This window comes from Mustela putorius, unplaced genomic scaffold (genome assembly GCF_011764305.1).
Source record: "Mustela putorius furo isolate JIRA1106 unplaced genomic scaffold, ASM1176430v1.1 tig00000873_pilon_pilon_pilon, whole genome shotgun sequence".
Taxonomy (NCBI): Eukaryota; Metazoa; Chordata; class Mammalia; order Carnivora; family Mustelidae; genus Mustela; species Mustela putorius.
In genome coordinates, this window is record NW_025421504.1 from 6,175,400 (window position 1) to 6,199,833 (window position 24,434).

General features: G+C 55.4%; 2 protein-coding genes across 7 annotated transcripts in view; one reads left to right on the forward strand and one right to left on the reverse strand.

Annotated features, from left to right (window-relative positions):
- Positions 1 to 17,492, reverse strand: part of TMEM104 (transmembrane protein 104) — a 52,172-nt gene extending 34,680 nt beyond the window's left edge. The window contains exons 1-8 of one of the 2 annotated variants that reach the window (XM_013054450.2): positions 17,367 to 17,492; positions 16,604 to 16,729; positions 8,879 to 9,000; positions 6,406 to 6,487; positions 5,794 to 5,890; positions 5,207 to 5,287; positions 1,273 to 1,372; positions 776 to 881 (exon numbers count right to left, since the gene is read on the reverse strand). In XM_013054450.2, the coding sequence (XP_012909904.1) occupies positions 776 to 881; positions 1,273 to 1,372; positions 5,207 to 5,287; positions 5,794 to 5,890; positions 6,406 to 6,487; positions 8,879 to 9,000; positions 16,604 to 16,648 (633 nt within the window). In that variant the 5' untranslated portion in view covers positions 16,649 to 16,729; positions 17,367 to 17,492. Of the gene's footprint in view, positions 1 to 775; positions 885 to 1,272; positions 1,373 to 5,206; positions 5,288 to 5,793; positions 5,891 to 6,405; positions 6,488 to 8,878; positions 9,001 to 16,603; positions 16,730 to 17,366 lie in introns of both variants that reach the window. The other variant, XM_004748990.3, reaches the window with a different exon arrangement.
- Positions 17,493 to 17,578: 86 nt separating this feature from the next.
- On the forward strand, positions 17,579 to 22,821 carry NAT9 (N-acetyltransferase 9 (putative)). Of its 5 annotated transcripts, none has more exons than XM_004748994.3 (7): positions 17,579 to 17,656; positions 18,288 to 18,373; positions 20,504 to 20,613; positions 21,145 to 21,288; positions 21,833 to 21,892; positions 22,094 to 22,188; positions 22,299 to 22,821. In XM_004748994.3, exons 2-7 carry the CDS (start codon positions 18,297 to 18,299, stop codon positions 22,431 to 22,433), a joined length of 621 nt encoding a protein of 206 aa, XP_004749051.1. In that variant the 5' UTR covers positions 17,579 to 17,656; positions 18,288 to 18,296; the 3' UTR covers positions 22,434 to 22,821. The 5 variants fall into 5 exon arrangements, with proteins under 5 accessions (XP_004749051.1, XP_004749052.1, XP_004749050.1 ...); XM_004748995.3 differs by having other exon boundaries at positions 17,583 to 17,666; XM_004748993.2 differs by having other exon boundaries at positions 17,595 to 17,846.
- The last annotated feature ends 1,613 nt before the right edge of the window (positions 22,822 to 24,434 follow it).

Below are 24,434 nucleotides of genomic sequence, written 5' to 3' on the forward strand. Positions count from 1 at the left end.
ATAATTAAGTCAAGAGGCCAACTCCCTGAAAGGCTCGGCTCTCTCCCGAACCCTGCCTCCCCCTCCACAGCAGCTAAGTGGCCACGTGTCACACTGCGTGTCACCTCGCACACCTAAATCTGTGTCAGGGCTGAGGAGGACCAAGAAGAGGCAGAGAATATTAATAGATGCTGCAAAAGGGCGAGGGGAGCGTTTCTGAGTCGCGCGTATACAAGGCAGAGATAAGTAATGGCCTCGGCTTCGTGTCTTATTACCCAAGACCCATCGGGCACGGTCTCCAGCTCCAGCTCCAACCCGCCCCTCCTGCCCGCGGCACAAAGCAGTCGAGAACAGCCTGGAGATTCATATCCCCCCACCCCACCCCTGCCTGCGGCGAGGAGGGGAGACAGGGACAGAGCCGGGCTGCTCCAGTCAGGAAGCCCGGCATCTCCCAATCGCTCTTGGGCTGGCTGGGAGTGAGGTCGGAACATGGCCGAGTCTCCAGGAAATTCATTCCTGACACTCTAAAGAGCTGTTCCTAGGGTGCCCCTCCCACCCCGAGCTCAGTTTACAAGAGTTCACAGCCAGCAGCTGGCAATGACCTGAATGCCAACCCCAAGCGACGGGTGACTGGGCGTACGGCTATGGTCTCAGTAACGTGATGCGGTTTCTGCCCAGGACCACGGCCCCAGCAACTGGCCAGAGCGTGAAGCTGGGGAGCCTCTCCGATCAGGGAGTAGAGTCCGAAGGTCCCCGGCCAGCCCGGCTGGGCAGGTGTCGAGGCGAGGCCACTCACCAGGTAGATGCGGTAGGCGTCCACACGGCGCAGGGGCCCCCAGCACGGGTCCGTGTCGTTGTGCTTGCTGTCAGCCTCCACACCACAGGATTCGTTACTAGTGGCGCTGCTGGTAAAGAGAAGAGTGGCTCAGTGCGGCCCCTGCTCAGCGGGAAGCAGACAGATGGGCTGTTACTGAGCCTCCGTGCACCCCCACAGCTGCTCCTGGGCCACCCACCTCACTCGCCAGGAGTCACAGTCTCCTGTCCTGGGGCAGGTGCTATGGGCTCCTATGGCACCAGTCCCCAAATAATCTTCCCCAGAGGGCAGGGACGGGGACAGCAGTGTAGGGCGAGTTTGCAAAGGACAGAAAACGGCCTTGGCCCTCTCCGTGCTTTAGATGCCACCATGTTTGCTTGGCACTGGGCTTCTACCGGAAACTCTGCCCTGACCGGCCGAGGAAGGATGTCTGGTTACAGCCAGTGGGGGGGAGGGGGAGGGGGAGGGGGGGCACTCACCAGGTCACCTGCATCAGGGAGAAGGGCACGGCGGCAGCGTAGATGGCCAAATCCCCGTACAGGTACGTGATGATGCAGAAATAGAACAAGTTGACCCCCACTGAAAGCAACAGAGTCACCGTCAGGGAGCCACAGAGGCGCCTGGGTTCCTTCCTGCTGGTCAGGCCTCCACCTCCTCCTCACCGCTCCTTTCTCCAGGCTGTTCACTTTCTTTCTTTCTTTCTTTTTTTTTTTAAGACTTTACTTATTTATTTGATGGAGAGAGAGAGAGTGCGGGAACACAAGCAGGGGGAGTAGGAGTGGGGGGAGTAGGAGGGGGGAGAAGCAGGCTTCCCGCCCCGCAGGGAGCCCGATGTGGTCTTGATCCCAGGACTCCAGGTTTATGACCTGAGCCGAAGGCAGCCGTTTAATGACTGAGCCACCCAGGTGCCCCGAGAATGTTTACTTTCTACACAAAGAAAACAACTAAGTCCTGGGGGCCTGCTCTGGCTGGCTCCACCGTGATGTGGCAGGACACATGGCTGCCCGTGATGGTGCCCTCAGAGAGGCGAAGTGCAGCTGGCATCCTCAGAGGCTCCGAACATGGGCAGGTGCAGGGCAGTGTGAGTCGGAGGCTGGCTGGGGAGGACCGGAGGGCCCTTCACGCTTGGGACAGGCTGCCTGGGCAGGAGGAGTGAGGCCCTGAGTCGGGAACCTGAGCCCGAGGGCACCTGGGGCTGGGCCCTGTTAACAGCCACCCAAGGACTCTATGAGAAAGGCTGGTACTGAGGCCCTGAAAAGCAGAGAGAACCAAAAATGGTTCAGCTTCTAAAGCTGAAATCAAGAGGGTAAAAGCCCCTGATTTCCAAAGACTATGTGCCTCATTCGGGGTCTGACGGATCACTGAGCCCCAGGTGGGACTGGAGTGCTGGTGACCGAGGGGGCAGCAGGCGGGGGCGCTCAGGACGAGCTCATGGTCAGCTCACTGCCAGGGAGAATGCTGCCTTTGGAAGGTGCCCGTGGAAGCAGACCCGGCTCCCTTCTCCCTCCAGTGGGGTCAGATCCAGGTATTGGAGACACGGGCTCCAGCCCCGGTGCCACCGACCTGGCTTCCCAGCCACAGCCAGTCCCTGACCATCTCCTGTCCTGTACAGTGAGGATTCCACCTGTGCTAAATTCCATCTGTGATTCCAGCTTTAAAGACCACGTGTAGGAACACCTGGGTGGCTCATTGGGTTGAGCCTCTGTCTTCGGCTCAGGTCATGATCTCGGGGTCCTGCATTTTGAGTCCCGCATCGGGCTCTCTGTCGGGCATGGAGCCTGCTTCCTCCTCTCTCTCTCTCTGCCTGCCTCTCTGACTACTTATGATCTCTCTCTGTCAAATAAATAAATAAAATCTTTAAAGACCAGGTGTAACAGCTCTGAAAAAAGCGTCCAGGTCCTACAACCTCAGGGTCATGGCCACAGACAGCCTGTCTCAAACTCCTGTTCAGACTGACTGCTTGTGTTTGATGTCACGAGTCTCAAGCTCCTGGCTTCCCTGAGAACAGAAAGAAAAATGAAGTGACAGGTCCCTTCTAATCCTGGTGGCTCAGAAGAGCCTCTAGGGTCCCCAAGGGGAAAGCTGGGGACATGTTCCTTCTGGGCTATTTGAGGTCAGCTCTGCTCCGAGGAGTCTGGGGAAAAAAAGACAAGGAAAATACGGTCCTTGCGAGAACCCCTGAGGGCCTCAGATACCACCGATGTCTAAGCTCAGGGTTCCCGGGGGGTCGGGCTACCGCTCACCCCCCTGGCCCCAGGTACAACCTGTGCCCAGCTTGTCTTTCTGCTCTGACGCCAATACTCTCCGCAGAGAGGCACTGTCCCCTCCCCACGCACCCTCCTGTCCACTTGCCTGTGCCTGCAATGTCAGCTCTGTTTATCAACGGCCATTGGCCCTCCCTGATCAATAAATTTCATTACTAGACACAGAACGGGAGGATCAATGAGCTTCCAGAGAAGACAGCAATGACGACGCCTGGCACTGCTAGCCACAGGGAGTGAGCCGGGACCCCCGGGGGCTTGTTGGGGAGGGTGGCAGTCCCTCCGAAGAGAACGACCCTTGATTTAGGAATAGGGCAGAGTGGTGGGTTTCACCTGAGAGTGACTCTGCCTCGTCACCCCCACCAGGGGCATCAGACAACATCTGAGGACGTCCTGGCTGTCACGATGAGCAGGTGCTAAGGGCACCGAGTGGGCGGAGGCCCAGGGTGCTGCTCAGCCTCCCACAACACACAGGACAGGCCCCACGACAAAGAATGAGCCAGATGTCAACAGTGCCAGGTGTGGGAAACCCTCAGCAGAGAAGGTGTCCCGAGGGTGAGGCTACTCTCGTACAAGTGTGCTCCTTTTTTATTAGATTTGGGTGAACTATAAAGAAGTCTAGTCTGTAAGGGGAGGAGAAAAAAAACCCCAACAAAACAAGAACCCACTGGTTCCCAGAATTGTTAAAGAAATCAGGGCAGACTGGGGGCACCTGGGTAGCTCAGTCGTTAAGTGTCTGCCTTCGGCTCAGGTCATGATCCCAGGGTCCTGGGATCCAGCCCGGCATCAGGGTTCCTGCTCAGCAGAAAGCCTGCTTCTCCCCCCACCCCACTTGTGGTCCCTCTCTCACTGTCTCTCTCTGTCAAATAAATAAAATCTTAAATAAAAAAAAAAAAAAAGAAAGAAATCGGGACAGACTGTAAAACACGCTAATCGGAAAGGAGGTTTCAAAGCTGCATGTCCTCTCTCCAACGTACATCTTCCTTCCAAAGCCCACATTTGGAGGGGGAGAGCGTGCAGCTGCCAGGAGGAAATGTTTATGCTCTTATCTTCATCTAATGACATAGGGAGAGAGGAAAAACACGGATGGGCTGCACACAACCAATCTGGCCTTCATGATTCTGGAACCCTCTGTGAGGCTGGTGGGACGGGTGGGACCCAAACCCTCAGACAGTCTTTGGGTAAGATCATTCTCTTCCGGACTGTACGGTCAAATCACACCACCAGTGATAAACCGATGCGTAATATCCTGAGAAGCAGTCCTGAAGACTCTGGTTTCTATGATCCCCCAGGCTCCGAGTTCCTGCAGCTACATTCAAGATTAGAAAGAACCAGGGGAGATGCCACCCTTGCAAACAAGGGGCTGAGACAAAGGGGCAGAAAACCTCCCAAAGACCCTTACAGAGACAAGGATTTATTGAGCTCGATCGGTCTGTCTGTGAAGGGGAAACGGGCAGGTTTGGGCACTAAAGAAGCGAAGCTCTTAAGCAGCTCATCTTCCCAAAGAACAACATTGGCAGTGGAGGTACACCGCGTTGTCACTAAACATCAGAACTGGGGCACGGGGACCTTCTCAGCCACAGGCGATGCCGCTAAGGAGCAGGTGGGGTGGCGAGGGCTCCTAGTTAGACACTCGATGCCCAGACAGCAACCCGCGCATGGACTCCTTGCGCCCTCTGCTGGCCACCAGGGCACACGAGACGGAAAATGAGAGCGAGAGGCAGGTGCACACACAGGGGAGGGCACGGTGTAGCCTGCCACCCTCAGAGGTGCCTGCCCTGCTGTGTCCCGAATCGTCCGCAAGAAAAGGGAGACAAGTCAGAAGCAGTCAAGCAAGAGGCACAAGACTGCCAGCCGGCTCCACCGGGTTCCCTCCTTGAGAAGTTGCTCAGGATCCCTGACCTCGGCAAGCAGGAGGAGCCTAGTGGCGGCCTCTCTGCTCCTCGCGCTGACGAAGCCGGCTGGACGCAGGAGAACAAGGTGAGCGGTTCAGCCCGCTCTCGAGAGGTGAGAGGCGGCAGCTCATAAGCACAGGGGCCGCGCAGACAGTCCGCTCCTGTGCTCCCTGCCCTACCCCTGCCAAGATCTGTTGGGAAGTACCCCCCGCCCCCGCAAGCTCTGCCCTCACCCCACCTTGAGAAAGAACTCATACCTTTATTGAAGAACATGGAGGCCATCTGTCCCATTTCCACCCGGTCTGTGATTTCAAAAAGGTTCAGAGATCCACGTCTCTCTGTGGAGCCAAACAGACAAGGAAGAAGAAGCGGTTTTCATTCGGAAAAGCTCCCAGAGGAGGTGCCGAGCTCACTAAATTTCCAGAGTAAGGAAATCCTGAAGCACTTCAAATTCTCGTGAGAACTTCCCATGTCTCCTCCTTGAAATATTTTCAAACAGTCTACAGAAAGGGATCCCAGGGATGCTTGCTATGGGTGGGGGCTGGGGGGGCTGGAGCTGGGACACCTGGCCTTGACTTGCTGGGTGGAACCGGGGAGGGGACCACGGTGGGACAGGAGGAGGAAGTGAGCCACCCCACATTTATTCGAGCCCCGGGCGCTGAGGTAAGTAACCTGCCCAAGCTGTAAACGTCAGCAAGTGGGGGAGCCAGCGGGGTGAAGCCTGCACCCCAAGCTTGTGCTCTGGACAGAGGGTCTGTGCAGAGATTCCCTGTCCTCTCTATGAAGAAAGGGAACCCTGTGGACCAGAGGGAGGTGCCAGCCTGTCGGGAACCCCAAGACTTACGCACTGACAGGATGGGCCGTTTCTCTGCTCGCTCATAGTTGTCCTGGACAAGGACATCACTGTCGGAGGCCGTGGAAGAGTCGTCATCTTCCTCCTCCTAGGAGGGGTGGGGCGGGGAGGGGGAACAAGCAAGGGAGAAGGGGGAGGGGCACACATAACACTCTAGAAAACCCATGGAAAACTGCAGAACCCATTTCCTTTATTATTTCTTTCCAGAAGGCGTCTGGCCGGGGGCCCCCCCAGCACCTCCACGCTGTGTGACTGCCCCCCCCGCCCCAGCACCGCCACACTGCCATGCTAGGAGGTGTGGACACTCAGATGTCAGATCTGAAGCTGTAGCACAGTTTTGGGGTTCGGAATGATGAGCGAGTTCCAGGTCAGGGTTCAAGGGACCCATGACATGATGCTGAGAGCAGAGGCCGCACCTTTTGCTAAGCTATGTGGCTGTCAAGCCTCTGCTCCGGGACAAGGGTCTCGGAGTGGTGCTGTGGACACGAGCCTGCCGTCTGCTGGGAGGGAAAGAACTGGGCCCCCAGGGCTGCCCGTCCTAGAGCACGACGGGACCCAGGCACCGCATCAGGCTCTGCCCAGAGACAAGGACAATACACACACCTGGTGGTTTTCCATCCTCTTCCAGTGGAGCTGAGCGTTGGCTGCCGCCATGGCCTCTACCACGAAGGTAGTCGTCACGAAGCTGCAGGGCAGGGCCCCGCGGGGATTGCCAAAGGCAGGTAGGGGTTGGGGGTGGCACAATGAAACAGGAAAAACCATTTTAAGACCTGACCAGACCAGCAAGCCCAAAGTGTTTTCTCTTCTGAGAGCTGTTCCCTGGGGAACTGAGATGCATCCGACCTGATAAAATGTGTGCGCACGTGACGCCTGGCTCACTTGCCTTGATGGCCCTGTCTAGGTTTAGAATGGGACTGGATGCCTGGGAGAGAGGCGTGTGCAACAGGGGTCGGGTGGGGGGGGAGTGTGCGCCTGGGGAAAGGGGGGTGTGGGGTGATGCGATACCACACACCAAGAAGGGGCCTGCTGGGGTTAGAGCAGGGTGGAGGCCGATTCCCAGGGGCTCCTGAAAGCCGCAGGGAAGGGCAGCTCTCACCGCTCCTTGCTGGGGCCCAGAGAGTGGTCAGCTCCCAGGGACGGCACTCACGGCCGGAGCGCAATCGCGGGGAACTGAAAAGGGACATTTGGCTCCAGAATGTGTTTTCCTTCCTTTTTTGGCAGTACCTTTACTTTCCTCATAATCTAGATAAAGTAAAAGTAAGCTTGCATTTTTATGGCTTGAACTGAAAGGGACACTGGGACGTGGCACGGGGGTCCAGTCAGCAGAGCTGCTGTCTGTACACGCGGGGACTGCGTCCCTCTGCGCCAAACCCCAGCAGCACAGTCTCCTTCCCGAGACTTCACCCCAGACCTCCTCGAGCTCCCCCACCTGCTGCCCGCTGACCGCTCAGCCCGACCGCTCGGCCCGCACCCACTCAGCCCGACCGCTCGGCCGGACCGCTCGCCCCGCACATGCTCCATCTTGGGGGCTGGAGGGCAGCTGGCTCTGAAACTCTCATTCCAGTGCCTTGGCACCTTCTAGAAAGGTTTCTCATTATCTTGCTTAAGTGACCATTTTAAGGACTTTAGATTTTCCCTTTTTCTGCAAGTAAAACTGGAATCAATCTTAGTTAAGGCATAAAGAGGCTTCTCGTGGTTCCATGAAGCCAACTCATCGATCATGTTCTAATATTAATGGGTTGAGCAGGGAGGGGACATGGCAGGCCCTACCTGGGGGCCCCCAATAATCACTTCCCATTCAGACGGCTGCCTGTGCTGAAGGTCCTTTAAAGGGGACACCAGAGCCACAGAAGGACGAGGACTTCTAGGCTCTTGGCTGCCAGGACCCGCAGGAAGTAATGAGCCAACAGTACCCCAAGGATGGCCACCAAACTCCCAAAAGAAATGGGGTGCAGGAGCAGAGAAATGTGGGTGTTCTCCTATCCCATTCAGCCTCTTCGAGGTCCTCACTGGCTTCAACTATAGCCCGTGTGTCAGCCTTCCCAGAGCACCCCTCCTTCCTCCTCCCGTCTGCCGACATGCTGCCCTCTGTGACCACCGACCACCTGCCGAAAACTGCCGTGGTCCCCAACTCCCCTGTGCCTCACCCCCCAGGCTTTGTAGGGCTTCTCGCACATCACCCATCACCTTCCAACTTACTCTACGATTCTCTTACTATCTGCACTCCTTATGGCTCCCCACAGAGAGAGAGAAAAGTCTGGAGAGCAGTGATCTTTGTTCTGTTCACCTAAGGACAGTGCCTGGTGTCGCCTTTCCCAGGGGAGGTGCCCCTGGGGCATGTTTCCAGGTGTTCCCTCGCCTCTTTCTGGCAGCTTGTGGGTTCGTACCTGGCAACACATAGTCCTAAATCCCTTATGGGCCCAGGGTACTTGCTGAATGAATCCCCACTTCCACACAGAATCCCTGAGAGGAAACTCAAGTAGGCTCTCCCTTCTGGGGAGGACAGCCAGGGGACCCCACACACGCAGCTCAAGGAGCAAGAGCCCCTGAAAGCCTAGGAAGGCTCTGGGCACCTGTTTGCTGCCAGGCACAAGGTGAGGCTAACCATTGATTACGTGTGCACCTGTGTGTTTGCCACCGACTCCGTGGACTACTTTAAGCAAGTTCTAAATTCCACACTGACTTCCCTTATCACTGCAGACATTTGTCCCATCTGTTTCTGGGGCTAGGTGGTATTTTCTCGGAGAACAAAAATTAATGGTACCACTAAGAAAGTATACCACTGGGGCAGTCAACCTGCTGGGGAAGCAATGTGAGCATCACGTGATGAAACATTCCACAGCCTGGTCAGACAGCTGGCCTCTTAACTGATCAGGCTGTGTGCCTGTTCTGCTAGCACGAGACCTGGAGACCTTTGTGTCTCCTTTCCCGTTGCCGGGCCACCCTGGTTGGGATTCACTGGGGACACCTGGCTGCCCCCCCAGGCACGCTTCCTTGTGTTAACGAGAGAAGTCAGGGCTTCCTGGGCATGCCTCTCCCGCTACAACCCCCCGCCTGCCCCGTGCCAGCCTCTTACCTCATGAAGCCCAGGAACACCAGCAGGACCAGGCTGACCAGCCACCCTGCGGTGGCAAAGGCCTTGGGCATGGTGAGCGCACCTGTGCCCACGATGAGGTTGAACATGTACACCAGCCCCACCTACAAGCGACAGAAGTGACAGTCAAGCCCCCAGAGCGATCAACTCCCAAAGACGAGCCTGGTGACAGCCAGACTGGAAGCAGGGAGGTGAGACCTGAGCTGCGGAAGCGGGTCAGAGGGCAGAATTCCGCCTGGGTTCAAAGGAGATGCGCTCTGCCACCGGCTGAACGTCAACACTTTAAAGGCTCGGGTCCCACATTCCGTCGCTCTTCCCAAGGTGTCTCTGCTGATCGGGTTCCTTCTCTGCTTCTGCTGTCACAAACCCACCACCTTGTCATTTCCTATTATTCAAAGCTGTGCCGTGGATGTTAGCTCCCTGCCCAACCAGGCTGGAGGCTTCCAGAGGACACACTGCCACATCGGGGGACATGGCACAGGGATGAACCTAGCGCTGACCTACAGAAACCTCCACTCCTCCCAGACCTCTGAGCACGTGACCCCCATTCTTGCCATCGTCTGGATGTGGACATTCATGCTGCTTCCTTTCCCTCCCTGCCTCCCCACTCCCTAACTTCAAGGATTCTTATGAAAACTGAGATATAATTCACATGCCATAAAATTCACTCTTTAAAAATATTTGCAAATGACATAGCTGATAAAGGATTAGTATCCAAAATACATAAAGAACTTATACAACTCAACAGCTAAAAAATAAGTAATCCCATAAAAAAAAAAATGGAGAGAAGTCATGGGCAGACATTTCTCCAAAGACATACAGATGACCACAAGACACAAGAAAAGATGCTCAAGATCTCATCATCAGGGAAATGCAAATCAAAACCACAAGAGCTATCACCTCACACCTGTCAGAATGGCTGAAATCAGTAACACAGGAAACAACAGGTGTTGGTGAGGATGTGGGAAAAAAACAACAGGTGTTGGTGAGGATGTGCACGGCTGGTGGGAATGCAAGCTGGTGTAGCCACTGGGACAGTATGGAGGTGCCTCAAAAAGTTAGCAAGAGGAGCCTGGGTGGCTCAGTGGGTTAAGCCACTGCCCTCAGGTCGGGTCACGATCTCAGGGTCATGGGATCGAGGCCCGCATTGGGCTCTCTGCTCAGCGGGGAGCCTGCTTCCCCCTTCTCTCTCTGCCTACCTCTCTGCCCATTCGTGATCTCTCTCTCTCTGTCAAATAAATAAATAAAAACCTTAAAAAAAAAAAAAGTTAGCAAGAGAACTACCCTATTCTCTGGTAATTACACTCCTGGGTATTTACTCCCCAAATACAAAAATACCAATTCAAAGGGATGTGTGCACCCCTCTGCTTATAGCAGGGTTATCTATGACAGCCAGATTATGGAAGCAGCCCTGGTGTCCACTGACAGATGAGCGGATAAACAAGAAACGGTACAGATGTACAGTGAAATAGCATTCCCATCAAAACCAACGAAATCCTGTCATTTGCAATGATGTGATGGAGTCAGAGAGTTTAATGCTAAGCAGTGGAAGACAGAGAAAGACAAATGACACAGGATTTCACTCATGGGGTATTTCAGAAACAAATGAGCAAAGGGGAAAGAAAAGAGGGGGGGGAGAGGCGGACAAATGAAAGAACAGACTCTTAACGACAGAGAACACACTGATGGTCATCAGAGGGGCAGTGGGTCGGGGCCTGGACGAGACAGGTGAAGGGGACGAACAGCGCGCCGGTCTCGGGGAGCACGAGTGGCGCCCAGCACTGCTGAGTCACTGTACTCGACACCTGAAACTGACAGAGCACTGCATGTTAACTACGCTGGAATTAAAACTAAAAACTCAATAAAAAAGTTCTTTCCAAGGACACAGTTCAGGGGTTTCTAGCACAGTCACAAGCTGTACAACCAGCAGCACCACCTAATTCCACTTCATCACCCCCAAAAAGCAGGCAGCTACCCACCAGCAGCGGCCGCCCTGCCCCTGACAACCGGCCTCTGAGCAGAACTGCCAGGTCACTGACCTCAAGTTTTCAACCCTCATTCCCACCAACTTGACTCTAGCTGTTAACTGTCATTTTCCTTTTTTGACTCTAGCAGTTAACTGTCATTTTCCTTTTTCAGGATCTCAACCAGGAAATGCCCTTCTCTGAGCTGAAGCCTCCGCAGCCCCGGCCATTCCCTCGGATGCCTGCGGTGGCCCCACCCGCCCACCCCAGGCCACCCCCTCCACTCTTGTCTTTGGCATCCTGTGCGATGGGCTAGTTCCACGAAGCTCGAAGCTCGGTCTACCTCTGCCTCACTCCCTCCCCCGCGCCGCCCCCCACCCCAGCCTTGGATGGACCCGGCACCTGATTCCTCTGCTCCCTACACAAAGATGCTAAAAGTTCCTGGAAACTTTCTTTTTCTTTCTTTCTTTCTTTTCTTCTTCTTTTTTTTTTTTTTTTTTAAACTAGAATGACTGGTCCCACAACAAATGAAAGGTTCCCTCAGCCGTGCTCCGCCAGCATCTGACTGCCTTTGCTCCACCCCAGACTTCTCGGCATCTCCCGCAAGAAACCAACCAAACCTCACCCTTCGTGCCCCAGCGCCCGACCCCACCGCTCTCAGCCGAAGGCTGTGTCCCGTGTTATGGGGGTAACTGAGGCCATCTGATGTGCCCTGCCCGTGGCCCCATTCCCCCCCTTGCTCAAAAATCAGTGTCTGCATCCTCCCAACCCTCTCCCTGCCTGTGAGGGAAGCTGTGTCTTTCCTCCTGGGGGACGCCAAGCCCTGCACCCAGACTTCTGGGCTCAGTCCTTCTTTCTGGAATCTTCCTCTTGCCAGCTCTTCCCCTCTGCCTCCAAGTGTCCTCGACACCTTCGAAACACAATTCTCTTATTTCTCTTCACCAAACTCATCGGAGTAGCTACCTACTTCCCCTGCCTTCGTTTCCAAGTTTCTACTTTGTGGTTTCCATCCCAGAGCTCTTTTGAAACTACATTCTTCAGAATCACCAGTGACCTCCTATTTGCCTAATCCAGTGGCTTTCGTAGCCTTTACTCCTTCCCATACTCTGACGTAAGCGGTCTCTTTTCTTCTCTCATTTCCCCCCTCAGCCACTTCACTCAGTCCTGAGGCTTTAACCACCACGGCTGGACAGAGGGCCACCGGACCTCTCTCCGGAGGCACCAGCCTTCCTGCAGACCGCAGACCCACCGTCTGCCAGCCACCCCCGCCTCCTCCCTTCTGCGTATCTCCGCGCTAGCCATTCTCCTTCAGAAGAGGCTTCTCTGGCTATCTCGGGTCCGATTCCCATTCAATTGCTTTCAGCCTGGACTGGGACAGCCACTTCTTAACTGGGTTCCCTGTGCTCTATGACATTGACAGACTTAGTTGGCTTTTCTGTTAAAAACCTATTTTGGGGGGGTGCCTGGGTGGCTCAGTGGGTTAAAGCCTCTGCCTTCGGCTCGGGTCATGATGCCAGGGTCCTGGGATCGAGCCCCGCATCGGGCTCTCTGCTCAGCGGGAAGCCTGCTTCCTCCTCTCTCTCTGCCTACTTGTGATCCCTGTCTGTCAAATAAATAAATAAAATCTTTAAACAAAACAAAACCAACCTGTTTTTGTTAAAAACAACAACACGAACACTTCATCTTTGGGAACACCTACCCATCTCTCATTTTTACTTCCCTGGTCTTAGAAATATACACTTTAATATATTTTTAAAAACATGTCAAGGGTTTTATTTCATTTTGCTCTTTGTCATCTATTGTGTTATTTATATTTCCAAAAAGCTGAATAAATGCCATTTTTATTTAAAAAAAAAAAAAAAAAAAAAATTCTAAAATAACCATGTACTGACTTTTTTTTTTTTTTTTTTTTTAAATCAGAAACACACAAATTGGGGCCATTTTCCTAACCTCAGTCAGAAATTTTTTATTTTAAATAGAGCTGGGGGGAGAAGTGATTAGGGAGGGCCAGACTCCCAGGCAGGTGCTGAGAGCGCATCTGAGTGCTGGACAGAGCTCTGCCCACTGTCCATTTACTCTCGGCAGAGGGCACCTACCCCCTGCCCCCTGCCCAGCCCCTCAAATCGCATCCAACACTCAGACACATTCTAACGCTGCTTCCACCACAAAACCCTTCCAGTCCTGCTCCCCTCTTTTGAACCTTGGAACAAGAACACTTATGCCCTAGTTTGGGTTTTCAGTGTTATCTTTTCCCCACTACCCCCCGTGAGGCTCCCCGTGGCCCGTGTGTCACTTCTCAGGGTGTGTGGCACACAGTCTCCAGCTAGGAATCCTCTGCCGAGCTGACTGGACCTGGCCAGGTCTTCTCTGACGTAAGTCCCAGTCTTTGTCCCGTTTTAAACATCACAGTCCCCGTTTGATCCCATAGACAGATCCCAAAAGGATTAAAACAAGTTTGAACCGTGTCCCTACAGCTCCCTGCAGCTTTGTTCTCTGCATATCACTTTTCTGAGCAGTAACATTTAAGAAGGGTGGACCCTTTCTCTTTATGGAAAACGGCCCCTGTGAAGGTTCTCGTGATCCAAGCAAGGAGAAAGTGATGGTTCTTAGCCAAAAGTTAAGTTTTATAAGGAGATGAAACAGTACAAGAGGCATCTGTGAATGCAGCGATGCCTAAAGGTCTTGCGATGTAAAAGCCAAGGGTCCATCACACAGCCCAGCCTCAGCACTTCTGACATCTGGGGCCAGATGTGGTAGGGCCGTCCTGTGGACTGTAGGATGTTAGCAGCATCCCTGGCCTCTACTGACTAGGTTCCAGTACCCCTCAACCTTGCACCTGTGTTGTGACAGTCACAAATGTCTCTGGACACTGCCAAATGTCCTGGGGTGGGGTGTGCGTGTGTGCTTGTGTGTGTGTGTGGGGGGGGGCAAGACTGCCACAAGCTGAGAACCACTGGGGATAAACAATGAAATAAACACACTCTCAATGGACACCTTAGGTAAGTCTCAGTGCAAAAGATCCTTCAAGAACTTGATGAAGAAGCTAACTGGGGACGGAGAGTTGGGAGCAGAAATGAATAATCACATTTGTCTTAGGCCATCGCTCTTTTTTAGTTTCAAAGTAAGAACTCAGGGCCTAGTGGGGCTCTGGGAACCCTGCAGGGTAACGTGAGACTTCTTCACCTCCCTGGTGAGAGTTAAAGCAGCTCGACCTTCAATGGTGCTGGTGCGGACAATGGTGCTGGTGCAGACCAATTACGAGGACTATGGAGCAGGAGGCAAGTGGGAGCTGAGCCACAGCAGGTCAAAGGCAGCTGTGGGGGCGGGAGGAGGGGGAGGAAGGAGACAGGCTCTCCTGCCAGTTCTGTGGGGACTACTCCTGGAAGGTGCGGCCGAGAGCAGAAGAATCAAGCCCTCTCCAGGCTGAAGTGCCTCCTCCCTTTCTCCCCGACTCCCTGGGATGGCGGACCTGCGCCCCGTGCTTAGGGAGCTCAGTGCAGCGTTCCTGCTGCCTTTCCTCCCACCCAGCGGGCTCCCCCACAGATGGGCGTGAGGTGGGCGGCACGGGCGGTTTTCGTCCGCTTCCCCAGTGACAGTTGTCAAAGGAAACAGAAGGCAGCAGAGATACGGAAGCAATGACTAGGATCTGAGGCTGTGAAAGAGTGACCTTTCCTTTGAAAGCAATGGCAACGATCTTTGACAAGACCGGGCTGGCAGGGCCCTCGGCAGCCCACGCCGTCCTCTATTTGGGTCCCATAATCCCTGCAGCCCTGAGCCGCTCCTGGTCCCTGTACACAGGGAACCCAGACATACCTGTTCTGGGATCACTTCCAGGGGGACGGGCGGGCCTGAACCGTGCCGTGAGCCCAGTGCCACCACTGAGAGGGCCTGTCGCCAGAGTCCCAGGAGACTGGCCTGCCACTGCACACAATTTACAGAGAATAATGCAAGCTAAGGCAAACATCCCAGACGCCCTTGAGGAGGAAAAGAGCGGACAACAGGGCAACACTGAGGCAGGAGAAGGGCTTTGCGTTGGGAATAACCCCCGTCATGGGCTGATGCACCTCCATGAACCAAGTAAGTGCTCAGTGTTTCGGTTTCCCAGGACCTGGAGAGCAGGTCCGGGCTGCACTGCACGGAGCAGGGGACTCAGAGCAGTGTCTGTAGTGAAGTGAGTTCCACCGCTTTCCTGGGCTCAGCGGAGGGTGAACCTATGCCCTTCTCCTGGTCTCACGACGGATCGAGAACCACTCTCCCTAGGGAAACCTCAGGAAGAAGGCGCGGGCTCGCCTCAAAGCCTGACCGCTAACTCTCAGCTAATGCCGCCTCACCACCCAACCTCTCTACATCTCCATGGGTAGGGGCAGGATAAGAGAACGCAAGCAGTTGCTTATGGCAAATGCCCAGAGTATGCCCTTAAACACAGACGTCAAACGAAACCAAACACACAGGAAAGTTGGGGGCGGGGAGCAGAACCCACCGAGACTTGGGCCTCGCTGCCTAATTTCCTGTGGGTATGTGTGTGAAATGATTATGCGAATAACTGGAGACCCCAGAAAGCCGTGCATGTCAAAGTTTTTTCCTTTCTAGAACCCAGTTACAGAAATAACTCATCCTCTCATCTCTAAACCAACACACGCTCCGAGCAGCAGCAGGGAGGGCAGCGACTTGTACGGACGGTGGGGACACTTCACGGCTGATCCCGAGAGGAGGCTGTGAGCTGTCAGACAATTCCTCGGATGAGAGAAACACAATTAGATTCAGTCCAAAGTTCGAGAAACACTTTCCCTTGCTAAATTATGGAGAGAAAGGGAGTCTCCTTCCGTGCTATCCACACAAGACACAGACCCAGCTGGAAGACCGTGATGTCAGAAAGGCTTTCTGCCAGCTGTTTTCTGAGATGCTCTCTTATCGATCGCGCCACAGCTCCAGAGTCTGTGAGGTCAGCAGAGACAAAGCAGGGATTCCCAGACTAGGAACTAAGTGCATAGAGGGGCAGCTGCTTAAGGTTAGGTAAATTCTAGAAAGAGGGCTTTGTTACTTCAGGCAGTGCTGCTAAGTGACCCTGGGATACTTAGTAGCACCATGAGTCAATCACTTGATTATTCTAATCCTCCAGCTAGGTATCCGGCAAGAGAACTCGGTGATGTAACCAGGACCAATCTTTCATTACACAAAGAAGATACACTGAGCACGCTAGTGGGAGGTGGGGTGTGTGTTGGGGGGGGCACAGACCCAACACAGTAAGAAATCAATCCTTCTAATTGTTCTAATTACAGACTCCACAAACTGCACTTGGAAGTCTCTGCAAACTTTCTCTGCCTCTTACGCCATCCAAGACCATAAAAGTTGCACAACTGACAACTCAGTTGGCAACCAAAGTGCTTTCAAACTGCTGAGATGGGCAAACCCAGAGTCAACCGCTGTCAATCACCATCCCTGAGCAGCAGCACAGTTTACAAGTGCTGGTGGCCCCGACATCAAGATCACAAGGAATCAGCAAGTCAGCTTTGCTTCCTTGACCACACACCCTGACCAGCATCCAACACGTGAACAAACTCTCATCACATGCTCTGAGCCAGGACAGCAGCAATATGGCTGTAGCGGAATGGCCTTCCCCTCCCTGGCTTTCACCAGGGTCTCAAAGTAACTGTCCTCTGTAGTATGATCTAGGAAGCACGGTGCTTCTCTAGGAGACCATGGCAACGACGTGGGTAAAACAGGTTCTAAAAGTAAAACTCACGTAGGGAGAATAGAGCTCCCCAGTCTCTGTGATTTCACCGGCCATTTCCAAAAGTGAAGAAGGGTCACTGGGCAGCCGGGATTCTTCAGGTTCCTTCCCTGTTGGGGCGCCGGCTGCTGCGGCTCCCTAGGGGGAGAGAAAGCAGACTTCCAACTTTCTGACAGGTGTCGCTGGTGTGGGGGGCCAGTTCTGGAAAGCAGCCTCCCACCCCCCGCCCGCTACTTTTATTACAGACATGGCCTCAATGCCTGCCATGAGACAGTCCTGGCAGACAGACCTGGGTGGTTTCCTCTAACTTTTCCCTTGCGGTGCGGTGCATGAAGGAATTCATGCCCCTCAGACTCCAAGTGACAGAAGGAGACCCGCAAGCCACTAAGTCGCCCTCGCCACGGGGCGTCCCCTCTGTACACTCTGGGGGGGCGTCCACATTCCACGCCAGGAACGGCGAGCTCACTACCATACACTGCAGTCCAACTAACTGTCTCCTCCGCCTAGGGCAACAAACTTGTTTGCTTAGGGCTAGGCTTGCCCAGGTCGCTCCCCAACCCAACCCCTTGCTTCTAAACCTCTCCTTTTTAACGGGGCCTCCGTTCCCCACCCCCCAACCTGTTTTCTGCCCTGCCTTCGGGCTCCCCAGCCTCAAGCCTCCCTCTCTTCTCAAGGGCCCCGCTTCGGGTCTTTCCCCAACTTCTTCCTCCCTCCTGGAGCAGCCCCGAACCTGGCGCCGTCCAAGCCCATCCCACCCTCCCGTCCAGCCGGACACCTGCACTCCGGCTCGCTCCCGGCCGCCGCGGCCGGCGCCACCGGCCCCTCCACCGCCGCCGCCGGCTCCAGCTGTCCCGCACCAGCGCCCACAGCGCGCATGCGCCCGCGCCCGGAGTCCACCTTGCCCGTGCGCGCCCTGGGCGGGACGGAGCGCGCTGATTGGGCGCCTCGCGGAGGCGGGACCGGGATTGGGCCGGGGCGGCTGCCGTCTGCGTGGCGGAAACGGGGGAGGGGCATTCCCAGGCGCGTGCGGGAAGGGGGCCGCGGGTCGGAGGGCGAGCGGGGCAGGTCGGAGGAGGTGGTTCGCGGGGTCCGCTGGGGACTACTTCGTGGGCGGGGCGCGGGTGTGAGCTGAACCGCTCCGGGACCCCGGCGGTGGGGGTGATCGAGGAGAGCAGCCTGCTTGTCCGCACAAAGGGGAGGGGACTGAGAACTTAAGCCTGCCTCACCCCGGAGCGGCCCGGTTAGACCTGGCTTGGTGGGTGGGGAGGAGAGAGGGTCCGAGTCCGGCGCCTGGGCTGGTCGCGGGGAAGAGGGGCTGGAAATAGGCTTGAAGCGGGACGGAAGGTTGATCCTGGGGTGGAGCCTCGGGACAGGGGCACGTGATGGGAGCTTTGGGGTCAGATCTTGGCGCTTGGGTTTGAGGCTTCGTAGTTCCGCGAGTTGGGATGGAAGGGGGTACGCAGAAGTGGTCGCTCAGGCTTAGCCCCTTGAGGTGCGAGGCAAGGATTTTGTAATTTTCTTTAGACCGCCGTCTTCCCCCTTCTCGCAAGGGGACTAGAGTCTGCAATGTTTGGAAAGAAAGAAGGACCAGGGTTCTTCTGACAACTTAGCTCCGGGAGGAAGTAAAGGCCCCGGGGCTTCCACCCTAAGGGGAGGAAACACAGGGTCCTGAAGTGTTTGCCCTCCCCTCCTGCAGGTCGCTACCATGAGGTTAAATGAGAACACTTTGCTGCTGGGGAAGAAGGTGGTGCTAGTACCTTACACCGCAGAGCACGTGCCTAGGTAACAGTCCACCTAACACGGGATGCAAACTCCTCTCCCAGGATGTAGCGAGGAGGGTCAGCCTTCCTCATCCCAAATCCCAGAGGCGGCTTGCTCTGGGAAGCAGAAACATTGCTGCGAGAAGTCCTTACAGAAAGAAGCCAGCACTGAAGCAGAGGTTGAGGACTTCAGCAACCCCTCCCCCAGCATTCGCCTTCCATCCTTTCAGCTTCCGTTTTGGACTTTCTTCAGAGAATGATTTTATGTAAACTAAATGGGTGTAAGAAAAGAAACGGCATAATTGTAAATTAGTGACATTTCTCTTCTTAGTTCTTTTTTTTTTTTTTAAGATTTTATTGATTTATTTGACAGAGATCACAAGTAGGCAGAGAGGCAGGCAGAGAGAGCGGAGGAAGCAGGCTCCCCGCGGAGCACAGAGCCTGATGTGGGGCTCCATCCTAGGACCCTGGGATCATGACCAGAGCCGAAGGCAGAGGCTTTAACCCACTGAGCCACCCAGGCACCCCTCTTTTTTTTTTTTTTTAAGATTTATTTTAGAGAGAGTGGGATTGGGGGAGGGGGCAGAGGGAGAAAGAATCCTGAAGTAACCTCCCCATGGAGCAGGGAGCCAGATGCAGGGCTCGACCCCAGGGCCATGACCCGAGCCTAAGGCAGACACTTAACAACTGAGCCATCCAGGGGCCCCGGTATGCTCTGTTCTTGAAGCCATGACTGTATCTTGTCATAAAAGCTGATAAGAGCTGATGGGTTGTTCTGATGTCTGCTGTTCTGAAAGGCCAGAGCTGAGTCTCAGGGTGGGACTCCTGCCAGGGCAGCTGGCAAACGTCTGGTAGCCTGGAATGGTGGTGATGTAGGGGTATACTCTCTCCTTGTAGTTTTTCTTTTTTAAAAGATTTATTTGAGGGGGTGCCTGGGTGGCTCAGTGGGTTAAAGCCTCTGCCTTCGGCTCAGGTCATGATCCCAGGGTCTTGGGATCGAGCCCCGCATCTGAGCTCTCTGCTCAGCAGGGAACCTGCTTCCTCTCTGCTTCCTCTCTCTGCCTGCTTCTCTGCCTACTTGTGATATCTGTCTGTCAAATAAATAAATAAAATCTTTAAAAAAAAAAAAAAAAGATTTATTTGAGAGAGAGAGCAAGCATGTGCACGCAAGTGGGGGGTGGACAGGGAATGGAGGGAAAGGGAGGAGTAGGCTCTTTGCTGAGCAGGGAGCCCACTCAGGGCTCGATTGGGCTCTATTTCAGGACCCCAGGATCATGACCTGAGCTGAAGGCAGACACTTAACTGAGCCACCCAGACACTCCTGTAGTTTTTCTTTTTGGGGGTTCCAATCTGGCCTTTGTGGAGGCATGTCCAGCTGTCTTTACAGCTTGCCATAGACTTTCGCTCAGGAATTTGAGGAATGTTTGCCTTAATACGATTCCTCTAGCGCTGACCCCTGAGACAGCATGGGAAGCTGGAGAGACAGAACGGACCCCTCCTGCTGTTCTCTTGTAAGACTAGCTCGCTTCTAGGACCTTTTTTCTTTTCTTTTCTTTTTTTTAAGATTTTATTATTTACTTATTTATTTGAGAGAGACAGCAAGAGAGGGAACATAGGCAGGGGGAGTGGGAGAGGGAGAAGCAGGTTTCCCACTGAGCAGGGAGCCTAATGCAGTGCTCAATGCCAGGACCCCTGGGATCATGACCTGAGCTGAAGGCAGATGGTTAATGACTGAACAACCCAGGCACCCCTGCTTCTAGCGCTAGTGCTTGTGGCCCTTTGCCTTAGCTTTTATTAGCTTTTATAACCCTTTCCTTGTTTTTTTTTTTTTTTGAGGGAGCGTGCACGAGCGCCAAGTTGCAAGCAGTGGGAGGGGCAGAGGGAAAGAGAGAATCCCAAGCAGTCTCCACACCCAGCTCTGGGCTGATGCAGGGCTCCATCTCACAACCCAGAGATTGTGACCTGAGCTGAAATCAAGAGTCGGGCGCTTAACCGACTGAGCCACCGCACGCCCCTCCTTGGATCTTTCATGAGCCCCGTGTTAGCCCCGTGGGCTGCTGCTTCCTACCATCCACTTCTTCATCTCAGAAAATGTCAGACCCTACTCCTGAGTCAGTCCTGCATGCCCAAGGCCATCCCCCTGTCCCTGCAGGTACCACGAGTGGATGAGATCAGAGGAGCTGCGGCGTCTGACCGCCTCGGAGCCACTGACTCTGGAGCAGGAACATTCCATGCAGCGGAGCTGGCGGGAGGACGCGGACAGTGAGGAGCGCGGGCCCTGGGCCGGGCTGGCAGCGGGAGGGCTGGCTCCAGAGGCGAGGCAGTCTCCGGCTTCCCTCCCTTTCTCTAGCCTTCTGGGCCCCAGAAGCTTTGTGAAAAAAACCCTTCCTGAAAAGTCTGGGAGGTGCCAGAAACCATCCTACTCTGATGCTCCTGGAAGCCAGGCCCCATGACCGAGGCTTCTGCCTTTTGCCCCCACTCACAACATCAGACTTGGAATGATTTTGGAGAAAGAAGAGTGTGTAGGGCTCTGGCTGTACCTGGAGGCCCTGCCCCTCACGGGTCTTGCTCAAACACAGTTGTGGTTCCTGCTCTCTGAGAACACAGCTGCTGTTGGGGCTCCATTCTTTCCCGCGTAAGACAAATTTAGGGCTTTGTCATCAGTTAAGGGAAGCTTGGCCCGTTTTCCTCCTGGCCCACTGTGCTCTCCAGTTCTGTGGTTTGGGTAGGAAGACTATGGTCCCATCGCCTCTTCGGGGAGAGTAGGTGATAACCGTGTTGCCTCATTTTCAGAGTGTACATTCATTGTGCTGGATGCAGAAAAGTGGCAGGCCCGGCCGAGCACCACTGAAGAGAGCTGCATGGCGGGAGACGTAAACCTCTTTCTCACAGATCTGGGGGACCCCTCCCTGGGGGAGATTGAGGTCATGATTGCAGGTTGGTTCCGCCTGGCCCTGCCTTCCCTCCCTCTGGCCCGCGGAGCTGCTGCACCCTGAGCCAGCCGGGACTGCGTAGGGTTCTCCGGGCAGTGATTCCCCCCTGGTCGGCAGCTTTATTTCTGTCCTCTGCTTAGGGGTGAATTTAACCTTTGGTTTGTGGAGCGGGGGGCGGGGAAGTGGTCTCCAGACTTCATTCTGCCCTGTTCCTGCTGGGGGCGCTGAGTGCTGAGGACCCTCCCAAGATCTCCCCACGCTGCGGGAGGAGCCCCTCTAGTCTGTGTCTTCCTTGGTCCACAGCCTTCCCCTAAGACTGTCCTAATGAGGCAGGACACTGAGGTTAAAGGGTCGGCTTTGGGGTTGAGTTGCTGGGAGCCCTTTGCGGGTCATTTTGACTTCTCTTTGTCTATTTCCCTGTCTGCTCAATGGCAGTAATAGCACCAGCCGGTCCAAGTTGAGGATGAACCAAGGTTTGGGCTGCCTCACGGCTCTGCCTGCCGTGGAGCCCGGCACACGCCGCCAGTGACTACCGTTGTTTCTCCTAGAGCCCGGCTGCAGGCGCAGAGGCTTTGGCACCGAGGCTGTTCTCATGATGATGTCTTACGGTGAGGAAGCCTCAGAGACAGCGGGGGCATGGTCAGGCCCCAGGTTGGGGGGTGGGGCACGTTGGGAGGGGCCTTCCTCAGGCCTGAGGGTGGGGACCAGGGGACAGATGCCTGCACTGCCAAGTGGGAGGGGCAGGGCAGGGGCTGTGAGGGGCTGGCTTCATTCTGTGGCTCGTCCCTCTCCCCCATCTTCTCTGGAAGGAGTGACCAAATTAGGTCTGACCAAATTTGAGGCTAAAATTGGGCAAGGAAATGAACCGAGTATCCGGATGTTCCAGAAGCTTCACTTTGAGCAGGTGAGGATGTTGCTGGTGGAAGGGCAAGGCCTGAGGCAGGTGGTGGGGCCTGGTGGTGCTGGAGCTTGTGGCTGTACCTGCCCCCCCCGGCCCCCCCCTTGCTCACACAGGTGGCTGTGAGCAGCGTCTTCCAAGAGGTGACGCTCAGGCTGACAGTGAACGAGCATGAGCGGCAGTGGCTTCTGGAGCAGACCAGCCACGTGGAAGAGAGGTGCTATGGAGATGGGTCGCCCCAGTCCCAGTGACAGCTGGCCTTGTCAGCAGCCGCCCCATGTGAATGGGGGTGCTGGGACCACACAGAACAGCAGAGTTCCGTAACACAAGGTGAACCGTTGGGGGCTTCGGGGCACTGTGCACCTGGCCCCTCTGTAGCCTGTGACTCTTCCTGTGGGGCGCTTCGGACTCTGGGCTGGACCAGCCTTGGCCTCCCTCAGGCTGGTCGTGTGGATGAGTGACTTCCGAAACAGCCCATCCTCCTGGCCAGCCCTGGACTTGGAACTTGGAGTGGACAGCGTGAAGCCCCAGGAGGCAGGGTGGTGGTGGGAGCAGAGGCGACTGGGGGCCTGGTGAAGGGAAGGCCAGAGGCACCCTGTGGAGGCGGCCCTGGCTGGGAGTAAACCGCACTGCACGGCACCTTGTCTGGCTTTTTCTTTGGGCCCATGCGCAGTGAGGTTGGGGGTGGGGTCAGGGCAGGAAGAGCGCAGTCTGCTTTCATCCTGCAGCAGCACGCTGAGCGTGATCCCAGAAGTTTGGAAGGGAATGAGCTAGGCCCTGAACGACAGGTGGCTCAGAATGTGGGCAAAACCCTCGTCTTCCCTCCTCTTTGGACCCGGGAGCGTTGTGGGCGCAGCTCCCTCTGCTGGTGAACCCTGGAGCCTCTGCTGAGCTGTAAGGGCTGCAGGAGAAAGCAGAAGCCGCTCTGTGTACCTTCCCAAAGGGACCTCCGACCTCCCCACACTCTGCTCTTCGGCCTCTGGGAGGAGCTGCGCCTCACAAACCCACAAGGGGGCGCCAGAAGCACAGGTTTCGGATGGCAGGGGCCGCCTAGCAGCAGGACCCGGGACATCCCTCAACTCCCACCTGTCCCGTCATATGGGTGGCTGTTGAGGCCAAACAGGTTTCAAAACGTGGCCATGGAAGGTACCCCATAATCTCAAAGGGGGGAAACCTTCAGATGATTTGCATTAACGTTGCTTAAGGTAGCAGAGCCAGAACGTGGCTGGGGCCCTCGGCTCCCAGCACCCCTTCCTTGCCCCGTCCCCATGCAGACATGTATTCCAACACTTCCATGTAGATGGGAAACTAGAGTCTGACTCTGCTTGCTGGGCACGGACAGTTTGTAGCGTGTCTGGTCCCTCAGTGATAGTTTGTTGCTCTATCAGGGGCCCCCAGTTTGGGGGAGGGTCCCCTCTGCTGCCCCGTGGAGCAGTCTTCAGGCCTTGCTTAACCTGGCAGGGGCTTCTACCAGGAGTCGCAGGCTAGAGGCAAAGTTGGGAGGGCGTGGGCCAGGTCTAAGGCCAGGATACTATGAAAAGGTTTTGAATGGTTTCTCTTAAGGCTGGTGGGAATCTAAACTGAAGAGGCCAAGGTGACCAGATGTGCCCCAGCTTTCTCTGAACCCCAGGGGCTCCCTGGGTCCTCTTTGGTTAGCGGTCTCCTTGAGCATCAGCCTCCCTTCCGCCCAAGCACCTCCGGGCCTGGCAGCCTCAGCCCTTGTGGGCTGCCCTAGCAGACGTCCAGGATGTGGCCTCAGGTGCCAGCGGTGGGAAAGACCTGATCTCTTGAGCAGCAGGTATTTTGCCCTTGGAAAGCCCCCTCCACCCCACCTGCCACGGAGCCTGTCCTGGACAGCTGCGCTCTGGTCGTGTCCACAGCCAGATGAGATGGAATCTGCTGCCAGCCCCAGGCTGCCCCTGCACCCCGCTGGCCGCGAGTAGAAGAGATTGAAGCCCCTCTCTGCATTCTACATGCAGCTCCTCTGGGGCCTTCACCAGTTCTGTGCTGAATCAGAAAGTGCATGAGGTCCTCGGAGCATGTCAACCTCCCCTCCCACGTCCTACCTGAAGGTTTGCCAGGGGTGGGTGGGTGGGGGGCGTAGGCAGGCAGCCTTTGCATCCATTCAGGAGCTGGGCAGGTCCCACTCCCACAGGTAGCACGCAGGCAGCTACAGCCCTCAGCATACAGCCGCCCACGTGGTACTACTCCCCTGTCAGAGTTCCAGAAGCCTGGACTACACCACCCTCGGT

Bases quoted from the DNA above. Each gene is read 5' to 3' on its own strand.
- NAT9 (XM_004748994.3), top strand. From the start codon at position 18,297: ATGAGGTTAAATGAGAACACTTTGCTGCTGGGGAAGAAGGTGGTGCTA. The intron at 21,289-21,832 runs GTTGGTTCCGCC...TGTTTCTCCTAG, and splicing joins GATTGAGGTCATGATTGCAG to AGCCCGGCTGCAGGCGCAGA. The intron at 21,893-22,093 runs GTGAGGAAGCCT...CTTCTCTGGAAG, and splicing joins TCTCATGATGATGTCTTACG to GAGTGACCAAATTAGGTCTG.